This window comes from Gymnoscopelus braueri (genome assembly GCF_963280865.1).
Source record: "Gymnoscopelus braueri genome assembly, chromosome: 1".
NCBI lineage: Eukaryota > Metazoa > Chordata > Actinopteri > Myctophiformes > Myctophidae > Gymnoscopelus > Gymnoscopelus braueri.
In genome coordinates this window covers 46848732-46871296 of record NC_137603.1, presented here as the reverse complement: position 1 = coordinate 46871296, position 22565 = coordinate 46848732, and the positions used below count along the sequence as shown (strand labels likewise).

At 41.0% G+C, this 22565-nt stretch overlaps 1 protein-coding gene across 1 annotated transcript; it reads right to left on the bottom strand.

Moving 5' to 3' along the window:
* Positions 1 to 4607: 4607 nt before the first annotated feature.
* hkdc1 (hexokinase domain containing 1) lies at positions 4608 to 22254 on the bottom strand (the record flags this gene model as incomplete). The annotated part of the gene is made up of 21 exons (XM_080433380.1): positions 4608 to 4746; positions 5902 to 6047; positions 6249 to 6336; positions 7736 to 7891; positions 13132 to 13292; positions 13752 to 13861; positions 14255 to 14354; positions 14503 to 14598; positions 15124 to 15243; positions 15473 to 15612; positions 16159 to 16315; positions 16856 to 16997; positions 17321 to 17554; positions 17664 to 17819; positions 18061 to 18244; positions 18793 to 18892; positions 19059 to 19154; positions 19636 to 19758; positions 20177 to 20334; positions 20861 to 21023; positions 22192 to 22254. The coding sequence occupies 21 exons, from the start codon at positions 22252 to 22254 to the stop codon at positions 4608 to 4610; spliced, it is 2832 nt and encodes a 943-aa protein (XP_080289506.1).
* Positions 22255 to 22565: the final 311 nt, after the last annotated feature.

Here is a 22565-nt window from a genome sequence, read left to right as displayed (position 1 = left end):
CTGGTCTGATCCAAACAGAACACAATGAAACAGAACTGACAGTGATTCAGATCTTAATGTGGACCTATTTGTAGAACCAATATTTCAGCTGTCCTGAACCAACAGTTCAGGGGGACTCACAGCAGGCACTTTATCTGTGCTTGTGCGTGTGTGTGTGTGTGTGTGTGTGTGTGTGTGTGTGTGTGTGTGTGTGTGTGTGTGTGTGTGTGTGTGTGTGTGTGTGTGTGTGTGTGTGTGTGTGTGTGTGTGTGTGTGTGCGTGCGTGCGTGTGTGAAAGCTCTTATTGTTAACTTACAGGAGAGGCAAAGACTGACACCCACATAACTGAGACACATATGCACAGATACACAATCATAATGGTGCGCACGTGCGCGCGCTCTCTCTCTCACACACACACACACACACACACACACACACACACACACACACACACCTTGCAGTGCACCATGAGGAATGCCCAGTCAGGAACCCAAAAGAAACTCCATTTGAACAGAAATGTTAATGAGATGCTGAACAGAGAGTGATATGTAGGATGATAAAGAGAAAGCAAAGAGGAGAACAGTAGAAACAGGAAAGAGAAGGGGTGGATAATAATTCCTTTCATCAGGACGTTCATGAAAGTCCTTGCGGGCTTGTTTCCAATGAGGGCCTGTGAGCAATTAGGGGTTAAGAGTCTTGCTCAGGGACAAATTTCATTTCATCGACACATATGCTGGCGTGGCCTGGAATCGTACCTGGGGCAACCAGGGCCTCTGGCTCCCTAGGCGGGCTCACTAACCACTCAGCTATGGCCGCCCCCAAGGAAAAGAAGAAGACAAACTGTGTTGTGCAGGAAGACAAAGAGACAGAGAGAAAGAAAGTCATGCTGCATGACCTGCAATGTCAGCAGCCCAGCTATGTGTGTGCGTGTGCACATGTTCAGTTTTACTGTGTTACTGGATTGAGTGACACTCACACGCACGCGCGTGCGTGCGTGTGTGTGTGTGTGTGTGTGCATGTGTGTGTGTGTGTGTGTGCGCGCGCGCGCGCGCGCGTGCGTGCGTGTGTGTGTGTGTGTGTGTGTGTGTGTGTGTGTGTGTGTGTGTGTGTGTGTGTGTGTGTGTGTGTGACATTTAGCCAGCAGCTGGTAGTATGGTAACGTGTTAATCCCTAACACCTACAGGTTTAACTAGTATCTCACACCTGTTAGCATGCAACTTTGCTGTGCTTGTCTGTTTTCTTTTATTTATACTGTTCATACAGTTGTTGTTTTTTGTCAGTAACTGAAATGATACTATCACGATTCAGAATACTAGAATTGAGAAGACAGAGAAGCGGATATAAAAAGTGCGGGTAAAAGAAAGTGAATTTAAGAAAGTAAAGTATTTTATTACCAATTAAAAACAAGAGCAAAAAAAGAGTTAGTAGTGTTATCCTATCAGTATAAAACGACTGACCTTTGTTCTTCACTTATAACAAGTAAGACGCGCGAACGCTGGAAGCGAACGCAGCTCGAAAATATTGTGTATTTACGGACTTGTAATCCGTGTTATTTCACCGTGATGAAGAGAGAACATTGACTGTGTGTGTGTGTGTGTGTGTGTGTGTGTGTGTGTGTGTGTGTGTGTGTGTGTGTGTGTGTGTGTGTGTGTGTGTGTGTGTGTGTGTGTGTGTGTGTGCGTGCGTGCGTGTGTGTGTATGTGTGTCAGAGCATTGTCTAAATTCCTGCACTCTGGCGCACTCGGGTGGCTGCTTACAGGCAGTGCACGCATGTGAGTCATGTCACCCAGGGGCAGGCAGGCAATGAGAGCGTGAGTCACATGGGTGCATGCAGCCAATGAGAGCGTGAGTCACATGGGGGCGTGGCTGCACACAGAGACGCAGAGACGCAGAGAGAGAGACACACAACCCGAGCACGGTTTCATAGTAAGCTCCACTTGCGCGGAGGCGCGCCGTTCCGCTGCGTTCGCAATAATAATAATAATAATAATAATAATAATAATAATAATAATTACAATTATTATTATTACCTATGCTGCTGCATTGTCTGAAGGAAGCAATATGTAACAATAAAATACAACCTTGAACCTTGAACTTTTGGATATTAATGTTAACCATATGAACCCTAATGTCCTTTTTCTTGGCAGGTCATGCCAATTTCAGCCAATCAGGAGGAGAGTACACATTTAACAGCTTCAAGTGTTCCACTTCCAATTTTATCTGTGCACTTCTTTGAATCATCACTTCCAAATTCACTCGTTAATCCTATATTTATGAGTTCTCTCTCCTGATTGGATAAAATTGGTATCCCGACCAGAAAATGCATTTTCTGTTTACTAAAGAGCTAGAAAGACAAAGAGACCCCTGTTACTGATAACTATAGCAATGATTGCTATCGGAACAAAAATATTCCTGCATCTAACATTTTACTACAACATTTATTTATTTTTAGAACAATTCCACATTCAGGTGTAAAAATAAGTTTGTGTTATGTTGGCCATTTAAAGTAGTTCTCATAAATCATATGCAAAACTTATATTTCAGAAACTTATGTAATGTCTGAAGTGAATACAGTCTCTAAAATCAGCAAAAAGTCATTATTATGATACTTTACTGAAAGTAACACATTGAAATTCATTTTAATTAACATTGTAAAACTGTATTTATGTAAATATATTATTGTTTATTGCCATACCATTTCCATACCATATTGTTTTCTCTTAAGATGGATTATGTCCCTATTGATATACCAAATAGAAGTGGAAAACGTAAAATTTCATTGCACTATGTTTACAACTTTTTCAGGAATACAAAAAATCGGATCAATTTACCTCAAAATCGTTTTGGTGGAATAACTTGACCTTGATGAGATGAGATGGTGAAATGTTGCGTTGAGCAAAGAGTGGTGGTAGCCATGAAACGGGTTGAAATAGCATTTGGTGACATCTGGTGTTTTCTTGGAAGAAATACAGCCAGGTTTAACCCCCACACTACCCTAAGCAAGGAGCAAACCAGACTAGAGAAAACCAAAAAGACAGTGAGTTACTTATGCACAATTTATAATTTGGCGTGTTATAAACATGCCACTCACAAAGAAAGAAAAATTATTTGAAAGGGGAAATGTATACAGTACCAACAGACGGTAGGCTACAATGAGGCGGACAAGCAGCTAGCCAGACAGACAGACAGACAGGTAGACAGACAAACAGACGATCACAAGGACTGGGAGAGCATCCAGAACAACACAGAACAATCACTGATTGTGTTTCTTGTTGGGGTATTCAGTCAGCAGGATTCCTCAACTCCTCCATCTTTTTATCAGTGCTCAGATACTGCTCAGTAACACAAGCATTGCACGAACATTTGTACACACACACACACACACACACACACACACACATACACACACGCACGCACTAACAGATACACACACAAAGAGACAGCACAATACTGTACAGTCTATGCGGTACACACAATGACATACATACACAAACAAAAATAAATACAGACTTTCTCTCCCCATTATCCAATACAAAACACATAATGTGTATTCTGGAATATTCTACAAAAACATTGCATAAGTCATTAAAAATTATTTATTATTATCATTCAATTGCGTTGTGAGAGGGGAACACATGAATAATATTATTAATAATGTCCAAACATCTATTTTGAAATTCTATTGTTAAGCAGGATTTGAATGGTGGAATGATGACAGTAATTCTAGTAGATACATTTACAGACATTAGACATTAATTAATTAGTTTCAAAAGAAAACAGAAAAAAGTCATTTTTGAAATTAGTGACTTTACTTGATATTCTTTGGTACAGAATGGGTTGCATAGAAAACCATAAAAATGCATTTTTAAATTTAAAAGTAAAAAAAACCCCGAATGAACATGAGACATGGCACTTATTGGATTTCAGGGCAGAATCCCTTTTTTGGATCTGTATTGGTGCATACAGAGAATCATATACAGTAGTATGTAACCAATACAATCACACTGTCACAACTGGAGCTGATAATACATTGTGATGCTGGCTCAATATACTTTATCTATTGCATGGCTAGGCATAAGTATATGAGTAATTCATATCTATATTAAGGCTTAGTTCATACTTTGACGCACAAAAAAAAGCCTTAAGCAAGCCCAATTAATTTTCCACCATGTTGGTGTTGTTTTCTATCACGCTGTTAGCTCGAAAATTGTACTATGGCATATCAATTAGGCTTTAACATATCACTACTACTACTCTTCTACTACTGCTACTGTAAGACTTGACCAGCAACAGGGCAGACAGTGACCCACCCTGGATTGTATACATTAAACACTTATGCAAAAATAGCAGGAAAATTTAATATATACATCAAAATTGCAAATGTGGACGACTGGACGTCAGGTTGAACGTGGTTAAGAAATGGCCGCTACAGAGAAGGAGTGCAGGAGTCAATTCTCTTATTGAGGTCAACCGTCCGTCACTGGGCAGGAAAGCTTAGCAGCAGTTTTGCGTCTATGGACAGTATGTGTTTCATTTCAACATGCTCCAATCACATTGACAACGTGTGCACCGTATGCAGGGATGATAATAAACAACCATAACCAATGCATCCTTTTAGTTCCAGGTAGTTACATGTCCAGCTGCTCCTGTGTGGCCACAGCAGTGATGAGGGCCGCACCTTTCCCACTGCCCTCCTCTGATAGGACGAAATTCACATGACACTGAGGAGCCAATGTCCTGACTGTTTCTTGGAGGACTCTGGAGAAACTGGAGGAGCAAAAAGAAGTGTTTTTGTTAATAAGTTAAAGCTCTATATTCCTATAGTAATCGTTGCTATCAGTGTCTGTTCAGTAACATTGGTCTCTCCATCTCTCCAGCTCTTTTGTAAACAGAAAATACATTTTCATTTGGGAATAAAATTATATCCAATCCGGAGAAAGAACCCCACGAAGGTTATCAGCTTCAATTTGATAGTATTCCCCTTCCAATTTTATCTGCGCATTTTTGTCCCATCACTTCTAATTCCACTTATTCTGTATACTCTCTCTCTCCTGATCCGGAACATCGTTTTTTTTGTTTTCTAAACCGTGGGAGACCAACATTAATGAACAAACGCTCTAGCAAAGATTGTTATAGGAATATTTTAACAAACTAAATATCACATACTCACCCTTTGAGTTATACATAATGATTTTTGTCACATACCCAGCTTTTAATTTCCCTGGGAGAGAGAATGATAGAGGGACAGGGCGGGTGATAAGCTGATAATGTTTCTCTATATAGGCTACTATAAGGAACACCTTATTGTTTGTTATACAGTAGGTGCAGAGTAAATCTGAGCCCAGTTCAGGCTGTCATCAACTGTAGAGAGACCGAATGTGACAATGCAGCTTGCCACATACCAATTTGTCAAACGTAACATTTTAGCCAAATGCATTCGTGAGAGTGACAACAATAAAAACAAAATACCACAGCTGATCAATCAATGCAAGCTAAAGTGCCAGTGCATTCTGAACTACCACGTGAGTGACCTCGCTGCTGGTCTCACCATGCCAACATGGACAGAACTCGACTGCCAAACACAGTTGCTGTGGTTGGTTTAGAAAGATTCATGAGGAGACACTGGAGTTTATCCAGGCACAAAGGAACCAAAACACAGAGCAGAAAACAGCGACCTTCCATGGTTTACAGAATGACGAGGCTGGCCATGGTCTCGGTCAGCAAACTCTGTCCCCACACTGTTGGGGAATTTCAGTGAGACTAGCATTTAGTTTGGCTTTTCCTTATTGAGAGTAATGTTAATCAATTTATTCAAATAAAGTGTTGATCAAATACTACTTTCTCAGCTGAATAACTTTGTGTAACAACAAATGCCGTAGTGATAATCTATGTTGTTGTTGTTGTTGTTGTTGTTAGACTTACTGTGGGTGCAGTTTGTACAGTGTTCCATCAACGCCTACAGTGATGTCAAGATGGTCCAACGATCGGTTCTCTCTGATCTTATCAACCACAGCTGCCATTCCTGCCCCACACAGCTGGGCTGCACGGCGAGACACAGCTCCACACACCTGTATGGTAAAATAAGATTTTAAAAAAATAATTATACTATAACATTAATTGATTACAGTGATGATTATATGTTTTGATTTTATGGGAACATTTTGATTAAAAAGATTATGCATTTGAACTGCAGCTTACTACAAAATATTGTCACACTGGTTAGCATTAATTAATTAATTAATTCATTCATCTATCCATCCATCTCCTACTTCTTTGACTATGATACTGTCATCACAGGTGCTGTCCAGCCCCAGTTGTTGCAGGATGGATCTGACCTGCAGTAGAGCCAGACGGTCACTAGAGAGAGACAGACATAAATTAGAATTACTTTATAGACACACACAGATATACACACTAGTAGCGGGACAGACTTAAAGACCAGCTGAAATGGCTTTTCGTGACCATATTGTGACGTATTTACTAGTGAAGCAGTCAATCACAGCGATTATGTGATTCAAACTCTGTGTCGTGCACTGCAACAAGGCAGTGCTAAATAAGATGTATGTTACTGCAACGCCATTTGGGGTTGCAGTAACATAAAAGTTTCTTTTCATATGTTTGTTAACAAATGAGTAAAAACGTTTGTTTAGCTACGTCTGTTTGTAATGCTGCTTCTGCCATCATTGTCTGAATTCTACAGAGTGGCACTGCCCTCTAGTGTCTAGCATATGGTAAGCTCTAAGTGAAAAACTGATTGACAGGTGCCTGTCATATTATTGATTGAAATTGGTTAATACCTGCCGGTGTAATCATAGATATATATAAAGGCTAGATGGTTCAAGGGGGCGTCGCAAGCGTAGCTCAACCGCGGCCATCTTGCAACAGTCATTCATAACATTATGTCTATGGTGCATGTACTTTGAAATAACCATAGCGTGCTCAATTTTCATCCGATTTTCAAACGGTTTGGTGTGTTGTAAACACCAAAGATGTAGTTATGATACTGCATACTAATAATTATAATCATGTTTTTTTTATTTTTGTTTATTATTAATAGTATGCAGTATCATAAATACATCTTTGGTGTTTACAACACACCAAACCGTTTGAAAATCGGATGAAAATTGAGCACGCTATGGTTATTTCAAAGTACATGCACCATAGACATAATGTTATGAATGAACGTCACAAGATGGCCGCCATGTGGCAACGTCGTACTCCATTGGCCAGCAGCGCGGGTGAGTCATCTAGCCTTTATATATATCTATGGGTGTAATCACACATTACGTTTTTCTTTTTAGTGACTTTTGATAGAAAAATAGACAAACGGTTTGGGATCTATTGATAACTCCCTCACCACGGATATGCTCCAAAAGTGTAAAAAAAAAATCTCAATTTTCATTTCAACTGGTTTTTAACACTAGAGGTTCGGGCCCTCACACCTACTTCGCACCGCCAATCCGACTGATGCCATGACGACACATTTAGGTTAGACAACACACTCCATATTTGGGGCGTAGCTGCATTGGGAACTCCATATATGGTTATGGCTGAGTAATGGTGACACATGCACGACATCAGAGTTCGCCGGCTGGCCGGCCCGCCCGGCGGCCGGCCCTCCCTTAAGCCAATTTTAATATAGGATAACCACAACAGAACGAATCAGAATCTCTATGTAGTCACTCCTGTAAACAAAACACTAACGCGTAGAATGCACACAAACAACAACTCCTCAATAACACAGCTCTTCTCTTACCTCTCAATCTGCGACAGGTACTTTGTGTGGAATATCCCAGGTGTTTTTAAAGGTTCAGTGACGTGCCCTCTGAACAGCAAGCCCCTCCTGGTCAAATCTAAAAGGACCTGTCGAACCACCTCTCCTAGATACAGACCACTGGTCAGCTTCTCAAACCTACACACACACACACACACACACACACACACACACACACACACACACACACACACACACACACACACACACACACACACACACACACACACACACACACACACACACACACACACACACACACACACACACAGCTGTCACGATTACAACATTTCAGTTGTTGATTAATTATCATACAAATTGCTATTAACAGTTTTATTGTGTTTTTGGCTTTGAATATTGAACATTGAACATCGGAACATATACAAATTACATAAAAAATGGCACATGGCAGATATGACAACAACTGTCTATACTAGAATATATAAATAAATTACTGACATATTTAATAATTTTATACTTAAAAAAAAAAAGTGGAGAAAAAAAGCGTAAATAGCTGATGTACAAGCTTGTAGATGAATGAACTGTTGATTGTCCATTGGACTGTGAAGGAAAGCTGAGAGTGGGGTGAGGACACGCTAAACGGTTCTGGTGGGATTTGAGCCAAGGCCAGCAAAATGCTTTGCTCAACTAGAGACTGCTTTCCAACTGGGTGGAAACAATAAGAACAGTGTTTCCCCAAAATTGACTCATGACTCATCCATCAAGTATCCTGTACAGTGTATCTTAACCTTTTCTACAATTGTTTTCTTTTATTCTTAAAAAAAAATAACAAAATGTAAATTGAAAACATTTTCAGGGAAAAGAAAATCATAATATCTTTTTTTATTTTCCGTAATTGTTAAAAAAATATGGGGACCAAGAAAAGACCGCCTGTCAATGAAGTGTAGGGTTTAACCGGTTAATGTTTTTGTAATTTGTCTCCTGTGTCCAAAACTACTTTTCAGGATTCAAATTCAAAAACAGCTTAAGTAGCAGATCTACAAGCTCAAAAAGCGTCGCTTAGGCCAGTGGTTCTCAAACTTTTTTGTGCCAAGGACCTCCAAATTCGTGGACCCCCATCTGAATTTCATTTGTGCCAGGGACCCCCAGAAGAGAAGATTTGTGTTATAAAATTCAAAAGATTATATATAAAGAAAGAGCTTGTAGATCTGCTATTTTTGAATAGCCAACATATAAATGGTTAAAATATTGTGATGCTGTATTAACTACTTTTGCTGGGCACCCCTGGAACCCCCTCAAGGGACCATGAGGGTACCTTGACCACCCTTTTGAGACCCGTTTCTCTTCGCAGATGAGTAAGGCTGGGAACGAGGTTATTTGAGACCCACTGCCACTGGTAGCAGAGTGTTTCCAGTGAGCCAACATGCACAATACCTACCAGGGCTACACAATACCCTGACTCTGTTTGACCAGAAAGGAACAGAGCCGTTAATTAAAGTATCATCGGTAACACCTGTGAAGAGATTAAGGAAGGGGCTTGATTTCGTTCCATTCTGCCTGCTGTACATCTATGGCATAGATCTAGCCATTGAACCCAGAATTGTTAATCCCTCTTTCAGGGTTAACCTATAAATCGAATGTCCAGACTGAACGGGGAAAGTTGTAACACATCTAGAGGTTACACAAGACGTACAGCTTTCTGACCAACGACACCATGGTAAGGTTTTCTTGTCTTTTAGCCTATTCCTAATACTTGGTAGCTTAATTATGTGTTAACAAACTTACATTTACCTACTAACATTTGGACATTGTCTCTTCAAAGCCTCAGAGTGATGAGTGGGAGAAAACAATGGCATCTGGAGACAATCTATTTAAAAGTCCTAAAAACCTTTAATTCATCCCAGATTTAGACCTATTTGTTTACGTGTGTGTGTGTGTGTGTGTGTGTGGTGTACGCTTACACCTGTTGTGATGAATCTTGTTGTTTTGAAATATCGTGTAAGTGGGTTTGTTCAAAGAATGTCAATGTAACGCCATTTCACACATGTAGTTACGATTATTCTCCACCAGGCGGTGCAAAAGCTTCTTTGTTGCCCATGTTGGTGGAAATGGATCACAAAGGTTCAACGTTGTACAGATAATTATTTCAGAATAGGTAATCGCTACCCTAATATGTGAATTAATGATCTCTTCTGTTTTTGTTAATTAGAGAATAAATATAACTTTATTCTATTGCTTTAAACGGCATTTTGATCGTCCGGGTCCTTTCAAAGTTGTTATTGGTTTCTGGTGAGCCACGTGACCAGGAAGCGGTGTCGCGTGCCGGAAGAGAAAAAGCAGACCTACAAACCCACAACTCATAGCATTCGTAACTCGTTGTGCTTTTATAGGTCTGCTATTATTCCGATGAGCGACACCGTCACCGTCGTGCGACGAAGTATACATCGGGCTTAACAGTTTTAAACTCTCGTTCTTATTTTCTTATTAAATATTCGGCTCCCCGACGTCATTATAGCTCCTTCTTGCCGAGCGTTGTTCATATTAATTAGTGTTACGTGACGCTTAAAATATACATAAATGAACCACAACGGTGATTGTTATCGCTGGTAATCACTATCCTAGTCCAAACTCATTGTGGGTATCGCTTCTCGGCCTTTTGGCTAAGATCAAGTGTAGTATCTGTTCTTATCAGTTTAATATCTGATACGTCCCCTACCCGGGGACCATATATTAAATTGATTTTTGGAACTGGGAGATGGAATAGGGGCTTGCTCCGTCCACTCCACGCATCGACCTGGTATTGCAGTACCTCCAGGAACGGTGCACCCCCCTCTTGTTGTCAAAAGAAAGTCACTTTAAATAGAAATATCTTGTGTCTCATAAGGACATGTAAATAATTGTAAATATCATATTATAAAAGCTTATGATGTGACCTTTTTCACTAAGGAAAAGACCTGGGAGGTGGCTGACGACTGTCTGCAGCGAGGAGGTGAGGAGCTAATGAAGGGTTTTAAGGAGATGAACTTGGATCATTCGAACTATCGTTTGGTGACTGTACACATGTACAACCCCTATGTGACCGCAGAGGACATCGTGGGGTTCCTCTCTGGTTATGGGGAGGTGGACATTCAGACAGCCACAAAAGTGTTTGATAAGATTGGGATCTGGACAGGGAAGAGAAAGCTTCAGGTTTTTTTTAACACAGACCCAGAAGGGCACGATGGTCTGGCCCATCCCCCTGCCTTCTTTGCCATAGGAGAAGACAGGGGCTACCTGCACTACTCGAGGCAGCCCCCGTTCTGCAAGAAGTGCAGGGGGAATGGGCACACGGCGAGACAATGTGATGGTAGTCCTTTGCCCAGGGCCTGCTGCGCCTGTGGGTCCACGGTGAAGGGTGGTGGTGGACCTGGAAAAGAAGGAGCTGCCAAGACTGGAGGTGCTGGGCCTTCCTCTCAGGATAGAGGGGGGGGGCTTGAAGCGCCCAAAACCGACAACGCCGGCAAGTGGTGAGAAGGAGGCGACGGCCGCAAGGTGCGACGCTGGGCCTTTCTCTCCCGACGGGGAGGGGGGCCAGAAGGCCCCACGGATGAGCAGGGAGAAAGAGGCTTCGCCACAAGACGCCTGCTTACTGTAAAAATTGTATGTCGGATGAACATTGGGTAACAGATTGTCCTGAACCCAAATGTAAGAGATGCTTTGAATGTGGGACCTGGTTAGGGACCGCCCACAAAGGAAAGAAGGAGAGAAGGTGACTGGTGGGAGGGTTGTGAGTTGTGACACAGCTGGGTTTTGACACAGGCCAGCCCCCCTGCCTTTTTGGCCCCAAGTCACCAGATACAATAAAGTAGCCCAGGTGACACTAGGTTTCTCTTTACACTTAAGAGAAAGGTTTTGTATTTTTTGTTTGGTAAAGAAAAAAAGGAAAAATATGATTTTGTATTTTTTGTTAAAGAAAAAAATCTGTTCTTATCAGTTTAATATCTGATACGTCCCCTACCCGGGGACCATATATTAAATTCATTTTTGGAACTGGGAGATGGAATAGGGGCTTGCTCCGTCCACTCCACGCATCGACCTGGTATTGCAGTACCTCCAGGAACGGTGCACTCCCCTCTTGTTGTCAGAAGAAGGTCACATAGATTTATCTTGCGTCTCATAAGGACATCCAAATAATAGTAAATATCATATTATAAAAGTTAGAAAGTCCATAAGGCATTCTTAACCATAATCATTTGAATCTGAATATATTATATATGTCAGTAAAACCAATTTAACTTACATTTATTTTCACTTATAAAAGTGTTGAATTAAAATACAAGGTAGGCCCACTTATAAAAGTGTTGAATTAAAATACACGGTAGGCCCACTTATAAAAGTGTTGAATTAAGTCCAAGTGTTGTTGCCGCTATAGTAAACACAAAGTTTCTGCACATAATTATGGTTATGCCATGCTGATGTTGCTAGTCTGCTGAAGGCTTCTTCTGATTATATCTTATTATGTTGTGACACAGTAGGTCTTGAGGACCTCACATAATAGCATTTCGATACCTGCGAGTAGTCCTAGTGACAAATAAATAAACCTTGATTCTTGAAATGGTGATATGACAACATTCAGCCACTAGATGTCGCACTACACCTTTCATTATGAATACATCCTCTAATAATTCATTGATACTTTCCACAGAGTGGTGAGCATCTTTTCTCAAACTTTGTCCAATGAGGTGAAATGATGTTCAACCTAAATGGAACCTCTGCCTGCTTGTGTCATAACAGAACAACTGTAATCTACCCTAACTGTACTCTTCTTTGAATTCTAGTTGAATAGCAGTTCTAATTCTAGTTGAATAGCAGCGTATCAACTGATGTTGAAAGACAAATTAATTGTGTGTGTGTGCATGTTTTATTCAGTGAATTAAAGTTACACTTAAATCAGTAGTTCTCAAACTTTTTCATGCCAAGGACCCGCAAATTGATATACTGTATATTTGGCTGCAGATACCCATCTGAAAATATTTTGTGCCAGAGACCCTCAGAAGAGATTTTTTTTCAAAAATAGCAGATGTGATGCACTGTGAGCTTGTACATCTGCTATTTTTGTAAAAGCCAAAGTATAAAATATGGTTAAAATGATTGTGATTCTATGCTATTAACAATTAATTTGGTTGGGGATCCCCTGAAACCACCCCAAGGACCCCTGGGGGTCCCCGGACCCCACTTTGAGAACCACCTGCTTAAGCGCCGCATTTCGAGCTTGCATATCTGCTACTTTTGATGCTTTTGTGTGACGCTGTAGTATCAAGTAGGGCATTAATTTACGAACAAAACCACAAAAAGTTAGAATATGGAGATAGGAGGTTTCTGCCCGACAGCGACAAGTTGATGTTTTACAGTATGGAGCTACAGCAGGGCTCTCTAACCTCTGTTTGCCGTGGTTGAATGACTGCTGGTCCACCTGGCTGTCATACTGGGTGGTGATGTCATCGAGGCAGCCGTCCTCTCCCAGACTCCCCCACTCTGTGTTGATACACATCCTCTGCTTGTGTCCAGTCTTCTTCTCTCCCTCTGTACACACTTCCTTCTGAGAGCAGAATGCAATATCCTTTTTTAACCCATTCAATCCGGGAAAGCATCTGTGTCATTTTAGATTTTAAGTTTTTCTGAAAACTCTTCGGGTGTAGAACAGTGGTTTAGAACAGTGGCTCTCAAAAATAGCAGATGTACAAGCTCAACATTTTTGTAGAATCGGCCTCCGGTATTAATGGTTTAATGTTATTTTGGAGGGGCTTTAGTTGACATTATTTTACAGGTATACATTAGAGAGCGAGAGAGACAGAACACACAGAGAGAGAAGGGGACTCATTGACAAGCAGCAAATGTCTCGGCCGGCCCGGAATCGAACCGGGGACTCTGTCAGGCATTAGAGCCTTTGAGGTGTCAATGTGTGTGAATGTAAGTAATTTATTTTATGGTCAAAACAAATCTGGGTTTGACCTTTAAACGCATAATAGTGTGGATAACAATTTGTCTACTGAAATACCTTCTCCTCTCCTTCTTCCATCCTCTCCTCTCCCTCCAGCTTTCCTCCCACTCTGCCAACCTTCTCGATGTTCCTCAGCTCCTCCATGTAACAAACATTACTGCCCGTCCCTGTGGAACACAAGACTGCAGTAAGATTCTGAAGGAAGAGCCACTGTTGCCACTCTACAAGCCTTTTTTTTTGGATGGTTGCTAGTTTACTATGCAGATATATGTTGGTGACTTGTTTTGTTTTATTTAGATTTGTTTTTCCTTGACCACATATCTTAATGTAATTTAGAAAGCATGTTGGAGGTTGGATGTTTATCTGGTATCCTAGTTTCTTTGAAAGCACTACATTGTTTTCTTTACACTCTACATATGTGACTATTTACCTTGTTTGTTGACTAGGGGTCATGCTTACTCTGATTCGCACTTGTAAGTTGCTTGTGAACTTGTAGATCGGCTATTTTGGGTGGGCGACACCCAACACACAACATAACAGTATAAAAGAGATATGCTTACCAGCTATAAGTCCAATCTCACACTGTGGGTCTTCATAGGCGCAACTCATCATGGTTCCAACCGTGTCATTTACAACCGCAACTATGTCCAAGTCAAACTCCTGTTGGACACACACAGGCTATAAAGTGAAATTCCTAGATGACAAATGTTTGTACAGTACGGTGAGGCAGCATCTGAACAAATGCCACCAGGAAACAAGTCTTTTACTTTGCTGCACTCATCAACATCTCTATAGTGTTGTGACTTACATTCCGTCTCTTGATGGCATCTCTCAGCATGTCCACCACATCGTGTCCTTCACAGTCTGTGGCCTTGAAGCCTTTTGTCCAGCTCACTAATGTTCCCTGCAGAACAAACAATGAACAAATAAGATCACACAGTAACAATCTACATGGACATACACACTGGCATTAATATGCAGCTATGTAAGTGTATGGCTTGCATCATGCCATTAATCATTTTAGAACATCAAACAATTTTCTCAGTTTCTTTCAAATAAGTTACAGTATAAACAATTTTCTCAATTTCTTTCAAATAAGTTACAGTACAGTTAGTGTGTTTCCTGTGTTCTGCCAGTGCTAACATGTGTGTTCCAATCATGCTGTACCAGAAGACATGAGTAAAGAACAGATTGATTTAATAACAGATTATTGCTGTTATGCTAGAACTAACTTTTGGTACAATCTTTATTAATGACCATTAAGACAGTCATGCATGTAAATTACTATTGCTGCATACCTTTTCCATTTGCCTATGCCGATATTATATTGTAAGGAAACTGTAGTTACAACAAGCTATACCTAAAAGTTAATGCACTCAAACTCCACACACACGTTACTAAGATATAACAGGAAAATGTGACTCTGTACCGAGTCAATGGCTTGCTGCTGGCAGGGGAAGGAGAAGGTGAAACCCAGAGGAAGACGAGCATTCTTCATCCCCATGTAGTCCAGGAAGTCACTGATACACTGGACTATATGGTCAAACAACTAGGGAGGCAGAGAGAGCGAGATGGAGGGGGGGGGGGGGGCATGGTTTGATGATTATGTAAAAATTGTTAATTAGCCAATTTAATCTGACTTAATTTTATTATTAAGGTTAATCTCCTAATGCCTGGACTAAAATATTTACAAATCATACTTTTAATTCAACCTAATATTGGGTGTGTGCATAACTGTGTCCATAAGATGAAGCAAATAAATCTGTATTTAATTCCACCTCCTCTCCTGTGCCTTGCATGATCTCCAGTGGTATGGGGTAGATCTTGTTGTAGAGTCGTACAGAGCCACTACCAATGTTCACCAACAGAACTCTGAAATTGGTTCCTCCCAGATCCAAGGCTAGGTATTTACCATGCTCTAGGAAAAACAAAACATGGATGCAAACGTTTAAACAATATGCTCAGAGAACAACTGACTATCCATTCACCCAAAAATAAAAAATCAATGTTATGAACAGAGTGAAAATATTATCTCATAGTTTTTCCTCACAACAAAGTGAGCTAGAGGGTCTCACAGGGTCATTAATCTGAGTTTCCTGAAGCTCTCACCATATTTAGTTTGTTCCTATATAAACCTGGTTCATTTCATTGTCAGGCAGAAGCCTTGTCTCCAAATTTCAACTTGGTCATTTAATGCTGTACTTCGTCATACAAGAGTGTAAAGCAAAAGTAGTGAAAATAGCTGACTCACAATGCATCGCATGCATTGTGAGCTTGTAGATCTGCTATTTTCACTACTTTTGTTGATTTTTTTTGATTTTTTTTGTTTCCATTTCCTGAAAAGTGACGGTTTTGGACATACAAGGCTTACACCCGACAGCGACGATTTGTATTTCAAGACAGATGTGACCATGCTTCTAGGTCAGTGTATATCACAGTGGGGTTTGACATGCTGGTCTCTAACCTGTGCCATCAGGGGTACGGAACACAAACGACGGCAGCATCTTTAGGGCGGAGGGGCCGTTACCCTTTAACCCGTTCTCTAACCCTGCCCTCATTCTGGCCTTGACCAAGCCAAGCTGCTCCTGGGACAGTTTGAAGGAGGACAGCGTCTTGTCCACCTGCAGGTGGTATTAGCATACACTTGAACACAACAAGCCAATGGTATTAGCATACACTTTAAACATCACTACTATTAGCACAGAATTAAAGAACAATAGGTGACATTAGCAAATACTTCTAAAAAGTCAGTGTTATTTGCAAAACGAATATATTTTTCAAATAAACCAATGGTCTGAGATTTTAGCATGCATGTTTTCAAACCAGGTACCAGATATACCCGATATATTAGATATATTACCAGCTATATCGTTATTGTATCTATCTATAAATGCACAGAATCTCTGCGATCGGTCAGACAAACGTCTGACCGATCGTCCCACTCGGCATCGGATTGGTGGTTGTCTAGACTGGAACTATCTAAATTTGCAAATCTCCATGTCTGTCTATCTGTCCCTTTTATGCCCATATATAGAGAACTCTGTATCTGTATGTCTGTCTGTCTGTGTCCCTTTTATGCCCATATATGGAGATCCCTGATGTCATCAATATGATGTCAGTCTGAATAGCCGATCTATGCATGAAATCCACAGCCCGCTAACCTGTTGTCTCTGTGATGCCAGTCTCTGGGCAACAGCCGTTACCACGGCAGCGCCCTTGCTGCTGCCACTCTCCGACAGAACAAATCGAACATGACAGTCAGGAACCAACCGGCGCACCACCTTGTGGAGACGTTTAGCATACCTGCAATTATTTATTACACATTATTACTTTTTTATCATCATATAGGCCACTATCTTCCAGTATTACTAGTTCTCTCTATAATATTGTATAATATTTTAAGAAGTAGCTACAGTCGGGGAAACTTATGATTCGATTTGTCCCCATTTTCATGCGTGTTTGCTTCAAGTGCAGGCCTATAAGGCTTCACATTTTGGTACTTATTGTTAAACATTGATTTAAATCAAGGCCCTGCACCCATTCTCAATATACTCTGATCCATGCAACATGCTTTGACCTCTTTGTGAAAGTTCTGATGCATGTGTGGTGTTTCTATGAACACCTACTGTGGAAGTGTCCTGTAGACGGTTCCATCCACCCCCACTGTGATCCTCAAGGTCTTCAGCTTTCTGTTCTGTCTGACCCGAGTCAAAATGGCTGCCAGCCCAGCAGCAACTAGATTTGAGGACCTGAAGGAGACTACCGTGCAGACGTGCTGCACCGCAATGCAATCATCAGACGATGGTGTCAAGTCAAGGTCCAGAAGAATGTCTCTTGTGTTTGTCAGCCCATCTTTATACCTGAGAAAGACAAACAGATAAGACAGACCTACAGTACTATTTACAATTTTAGTATTGACTGACTTATTATAGACAAGGACGGACAAACGGACAGATAGATAGGTCTTACTGTTCCATAGCTGCTATGTGTGCAGTGGTTATTTTCCCCTTGGTTCTCAGAGCGTCAGAAACATATCCGTCAAACAGCAGTCCTAGTTTGGCCATTTTCAGCACAACCAGCCTGACCAACTCTCCCATATAAAGGCCGCTGACAAGCTTCTCAAAGCTACAGTAGGACAGAAAGAGCCAGAGCCAGAAACGAGAGAAACAGACAGGAATAAAAAAAACGACAGTTACTTTATATATTGTGTTGCAAAAAAGGAATTTGTGATATTATTTGGCAATGAAATGCTATACTATGCTAGTGTAAGTCATATGAGTTGACATAATTCATGACATGACACTATGTTATACTATGTTATGTCCTGTCATAGACCGGTTAAATTAAGTGTTAAATGAAACACTACAGTTGTTTCCCAGGGTTCCTGGAGGCTGCGTCAATCTCCCTGTCGAACTCTGTTATGTAATCCTTCAGCATCCCGTCATCTCCGAAGGCCCCCCACTCTGTATTCACACACATCCTGCCCTCGTCTCCATCCACCAGCTCAATGTGACGAAGCTCCTCCATGTAGCACGCATTGGTACCCGTACCTACACACACACACACACACACACACACACACACACACACACACACACACACACACACACACACACACACACACACACACTTTTAACAACTAGAGGGTGCACCAAGCTCTTTCAAAAACGTAATTATCCATTCACTACATGCAGCAAAACTGTAATGGTACTGTACATAGTTTTCTTTACAATAGTATTGATTATCAGCTAAAAATAATAAGGCCACTTGTTTGAGTGAATAAATATGTATCAGTCTAAGAGACCAGTCATGATGTATGTCTGTCTGTGTGCAGGGTGTTGCTGAAAATGAGCATCTGTGCTCAGCAACATTCCCTGGGTAAATAAAGAATATATAAGATAGAAACATAATAAACTTTTGAAGAGAACAGATGTTTCATGTAAACAGATGTTTACATGAAGAAACATCTCAGGATATCTGTGCAGATGTATATCATGTCCCACTACCAATGATTATGTCTCCTCCCCCTGTTGGAGATGGTTAGAATTAGAAATGAGATTCCCTTCACAGCGTTTGACATCCAAAGAGTGACACTAACCAATGATGAGACCCACTTCACAATGCTGGTCGTCAAACCCACAGGTCATCATAGTCCCCACTGTATCATTGACTAGGGCTAACACCTCTATGTCCATATCCTGAAGAGAGAGAGAGAGATCAACTCTGTATCGTTGTTTTTTCATAGGTTCTAAATAGATGTGTATAAATAATTATCTTAAAATAATAATTAGTCATTTTGCTGGGTGTTGTGATGAGTTATGGGTAATGTAGTTGATGGTGTTGTACGGTAGTGATGTCCCATACCCCGGTCCTGCTGATTGCTTCTGTGAGGGCCTGCACCACATCTTTACCCTGGAGACCCCGGGCCCGGTAATTTTTACTCCAGTTCAGCAAGACTCCCTATGAAGAAGGGAAGAGCGGAGAGGACAGGACAGGACAATCTACAATATAGGCATTTAGCAGACACTCTTATCCAGAGTGAAGAGTGAATCAGAGTAAGCATGAACGAACCCTAGTCAACAAACAGCAGTAAGTAGTCACACACAGTAAATAGAGTGCAAAGGCAGGCAATAATGTAGTGCCTCAAATAAACCAGGATACCACGTAAACATCAAACCTAGCACCTGTCTAAAGAATATGCTATCAAAACAAGGACCTTGTATCAAGGTAAGATGGATTCATAAGCCCCATGGGACACTTTATTTCACCAGCACAAATTAGTGACTCGCTCCTCAGCTATGATTTTATCACTTCATTACTATTAGTGTTTTCAGCACTCCCATGACACCCATGTTTTTTTTACCTCTGTGTGAATAGACTACAGTAGAAGGCAGCCAGGTACAGTACATGCATATTGGTTTTACCATGTAGTGTCACTTACCTGGTCCAATGCTGTCTGCTGACAGGGGAAGGAGAAGGTGAAGCCCAGCGCATGTTTGTCCTCCAGGCTGATGTTCTTCTGATGGAGGAAGTCCTTTAGACACTCTGACACATGGTCAAATAACTGACCCCAAAACAGATGGAAGGAGAAACAGACAATATGGATCATTAAATGTGAGAGACAGATATATAGACCCCCCCCCCCACACACACACACACACACACACACACACACACACCTTATTTAATATTTGACCAGTACATTATACACATACCCAGGATGTATCCGTTGCATTTATTTAGGAGCAGTGCCATTCTCCTAACATGCATTCTTTTTTTGTGTGTGTGGGAGGAAACCCATATGAAAACATGGAGATCAAACACAGAAAGGCCCCAGTCGGGTTTGATCCCAGGACCTTCTTGCTGTGAGGAAACAGTGACCACTTTTTCATTCATCCTTCTCTTTTCTAATCTCACTCATTTCTCCCTCTCTCCTCCTTCGTATGTCCCATTTTGAGATCTTCGTCTCTCCTTCTCCTCACCTCAGTTCCCTTCCCATTGAGTAGCTCCTTAGGCATAGGGAAGATCTGCTCCTCCATCTCCACTCCTCTCTTTCTCCTCCCTGCATCCTCTCTCACTTTAACTTGGAGCACCTTGAACCTGGAGCCTCCTAGATCCAGTGCTAGGAACTCTCCTTTCTCTGACAGTTGAGAGAGGAGATAACAAGACAGACAGACAGAAGTATTTACTGATTAACTCAACTGTATCCTTTCTGGGAGTTGATGGACCAGAACAAAGAGCTGTGTTGCAGAACCTATAAAATGAGTTAACTTTCAGGAGGTTTACTGTTTTCTTTCTCTTTTTTTTTACGGTGAGTGACACGCAACAAAGGTCGTCGGCATGGTGATTCAAATCGAATTCGAATATTAGAGCCTATATGTGGTATGCGCCTGGACCGCTAGGCCAGTGGGCATCCAGAGGTTTACCGTTTACCGTTTTTAACAACACGTTAAACGTTTTTGTCCGGACAAGTCTAACTTGTTATATAATTAAAACCTATTTGGGCCAATCAAAGCTAAAATAAGTTAAATGAAAAGAAAAATAGGCTTACAGTATGTAACTAAGTAAGCCTGGAAAAACTGTACTTTTTGTTTGATTAACCGTCAAAATAAGATAAACAATCAGTTTGGGTCATTGGCCTCCTAAGAGTCCTCTGGTAAAGTCACCTGAGCCATCAGGCGTGGAGCGGACGTGTGTCAGCAGCATCTTAACCGTTGCCGTGGAGTTAGTTTCCACAGAGAGCCCCTTCTTCATTTCACCTAAGAAACGAGTTGAGATGTCCATAAGCTGGTCATCATTGAGACGCATGGAGTACAGAAACCTGTCCACCTGTGAATACATTTAAAAAAAAGAAACGTAACTGATAAAGAAGGAGGGAAAGGTTTTCCATCACGTGAAAGCTGTACTACAGAGGGGTTAAATGAACCGAGAGACAGAGACCGAGAGAGAGAGAGAGAGAGAGAGGGAGAGAGAAAGAGAGAGTATCCAACGCTATTCAGGCAACCTCAATCCTCAGTGGTAACTACGGGTCCATTTGGTTATTTCTGCTCTCAGTAACTAATTGATACATATTGATAAAATAACACTGAGGATTTTACTGTGTAATAGACTGATGACTTTAAAATCATCATAAATCCAACCTCACTTCTCCTCTTTCTTAAAATCCTGTCAGCAGGTTTCAGAGGAAGAGTCCTTCCTTCCTCCCTTTAGTTCTGAAGCTCATGTTCTTTGTTCTCCATCCTCCAGGCCAAATAAAACAAATAGAAAATAAAGATGTTTGGAGAAGTTTTCTTAACCCATTGTAACCCAGAATGCAAGTTTACCAGTTGCCACAATAGAGTAAAACTATTATTTTGCAGTTGTATGCTGTCATGCTTCAAGGCTCCATCATTGCAATACATTTCAGAGTGAAATGTCTAATCCAGTTCTCTAGCTGTTCTGTTTCAACAATGGACAATCAATGGAATCTAATCTGAAAAGATCAAATGGGGACTGATCATACAACATGAAGGATGACACAGACAGACAGACAGACATTGAGTGTACAGTCTCTCTCTCTCTCACTCACACACACACACACACACACACACACAAAGTCAAACTGTCACCATAGTGACACCTTTAGGGGACAAGGTCCTTTTGGTCAAACACCTGACTGGGTGCCAATGTGTGTGTGAGGGTGGGTGTCCCTCTCCCACCCTAAAAATGAGTAATGACATTGCCTCTGAAAAACGTTAATCATTTCTCAGCAAAGACATTCTTCTTATCTCTGAATCAACCCACATAAGTCACACAGATGAGAGATCTGTTAAAACAATGAGCTATTTCATCAAATAGGCCTGCCCTGTACATCTCTCATGAATTATGTTGCACTTCCTTTGGGCCAATCAGTGAAATACATTTTCTTCTCTACTCTACTATAAGACAGAAGATGTCTTACAACTTCACTGCAAGTTTTGTTTGTCAGAAAAAAATGTTATACACCAGTGTTTCTTACCTTCTTTGTGGGATCCTCCTGTAGTTTGGAGAAGTAAAAGGAGAGAAGATGAACAGCAAACATCTTGACTAGTAATCCTCCACCATGCAAGTCTTGTTTCTGCAATTGTCAGAGCAACCCTTCCTCAGTGTACAATGAACACAATATATATAAAAACAGGTATCACGATTTAAGTCTTCTCTCTCTGTGAACATTCAGTTGATCATCAACATCTATTAATGTTTCCTAAACGTATAGATTCGGTGTGCGCCTTGTCTTTTCCTTCCCTTTCTCAGAGTGAAATGGTTGTTGACCGTCTCGTTTACCTGCTGCTAGCTGACTGAATGAATAGCTTGCTTGGCAGTTAAATCCTGACCAACCCCTGTTCAACTCAA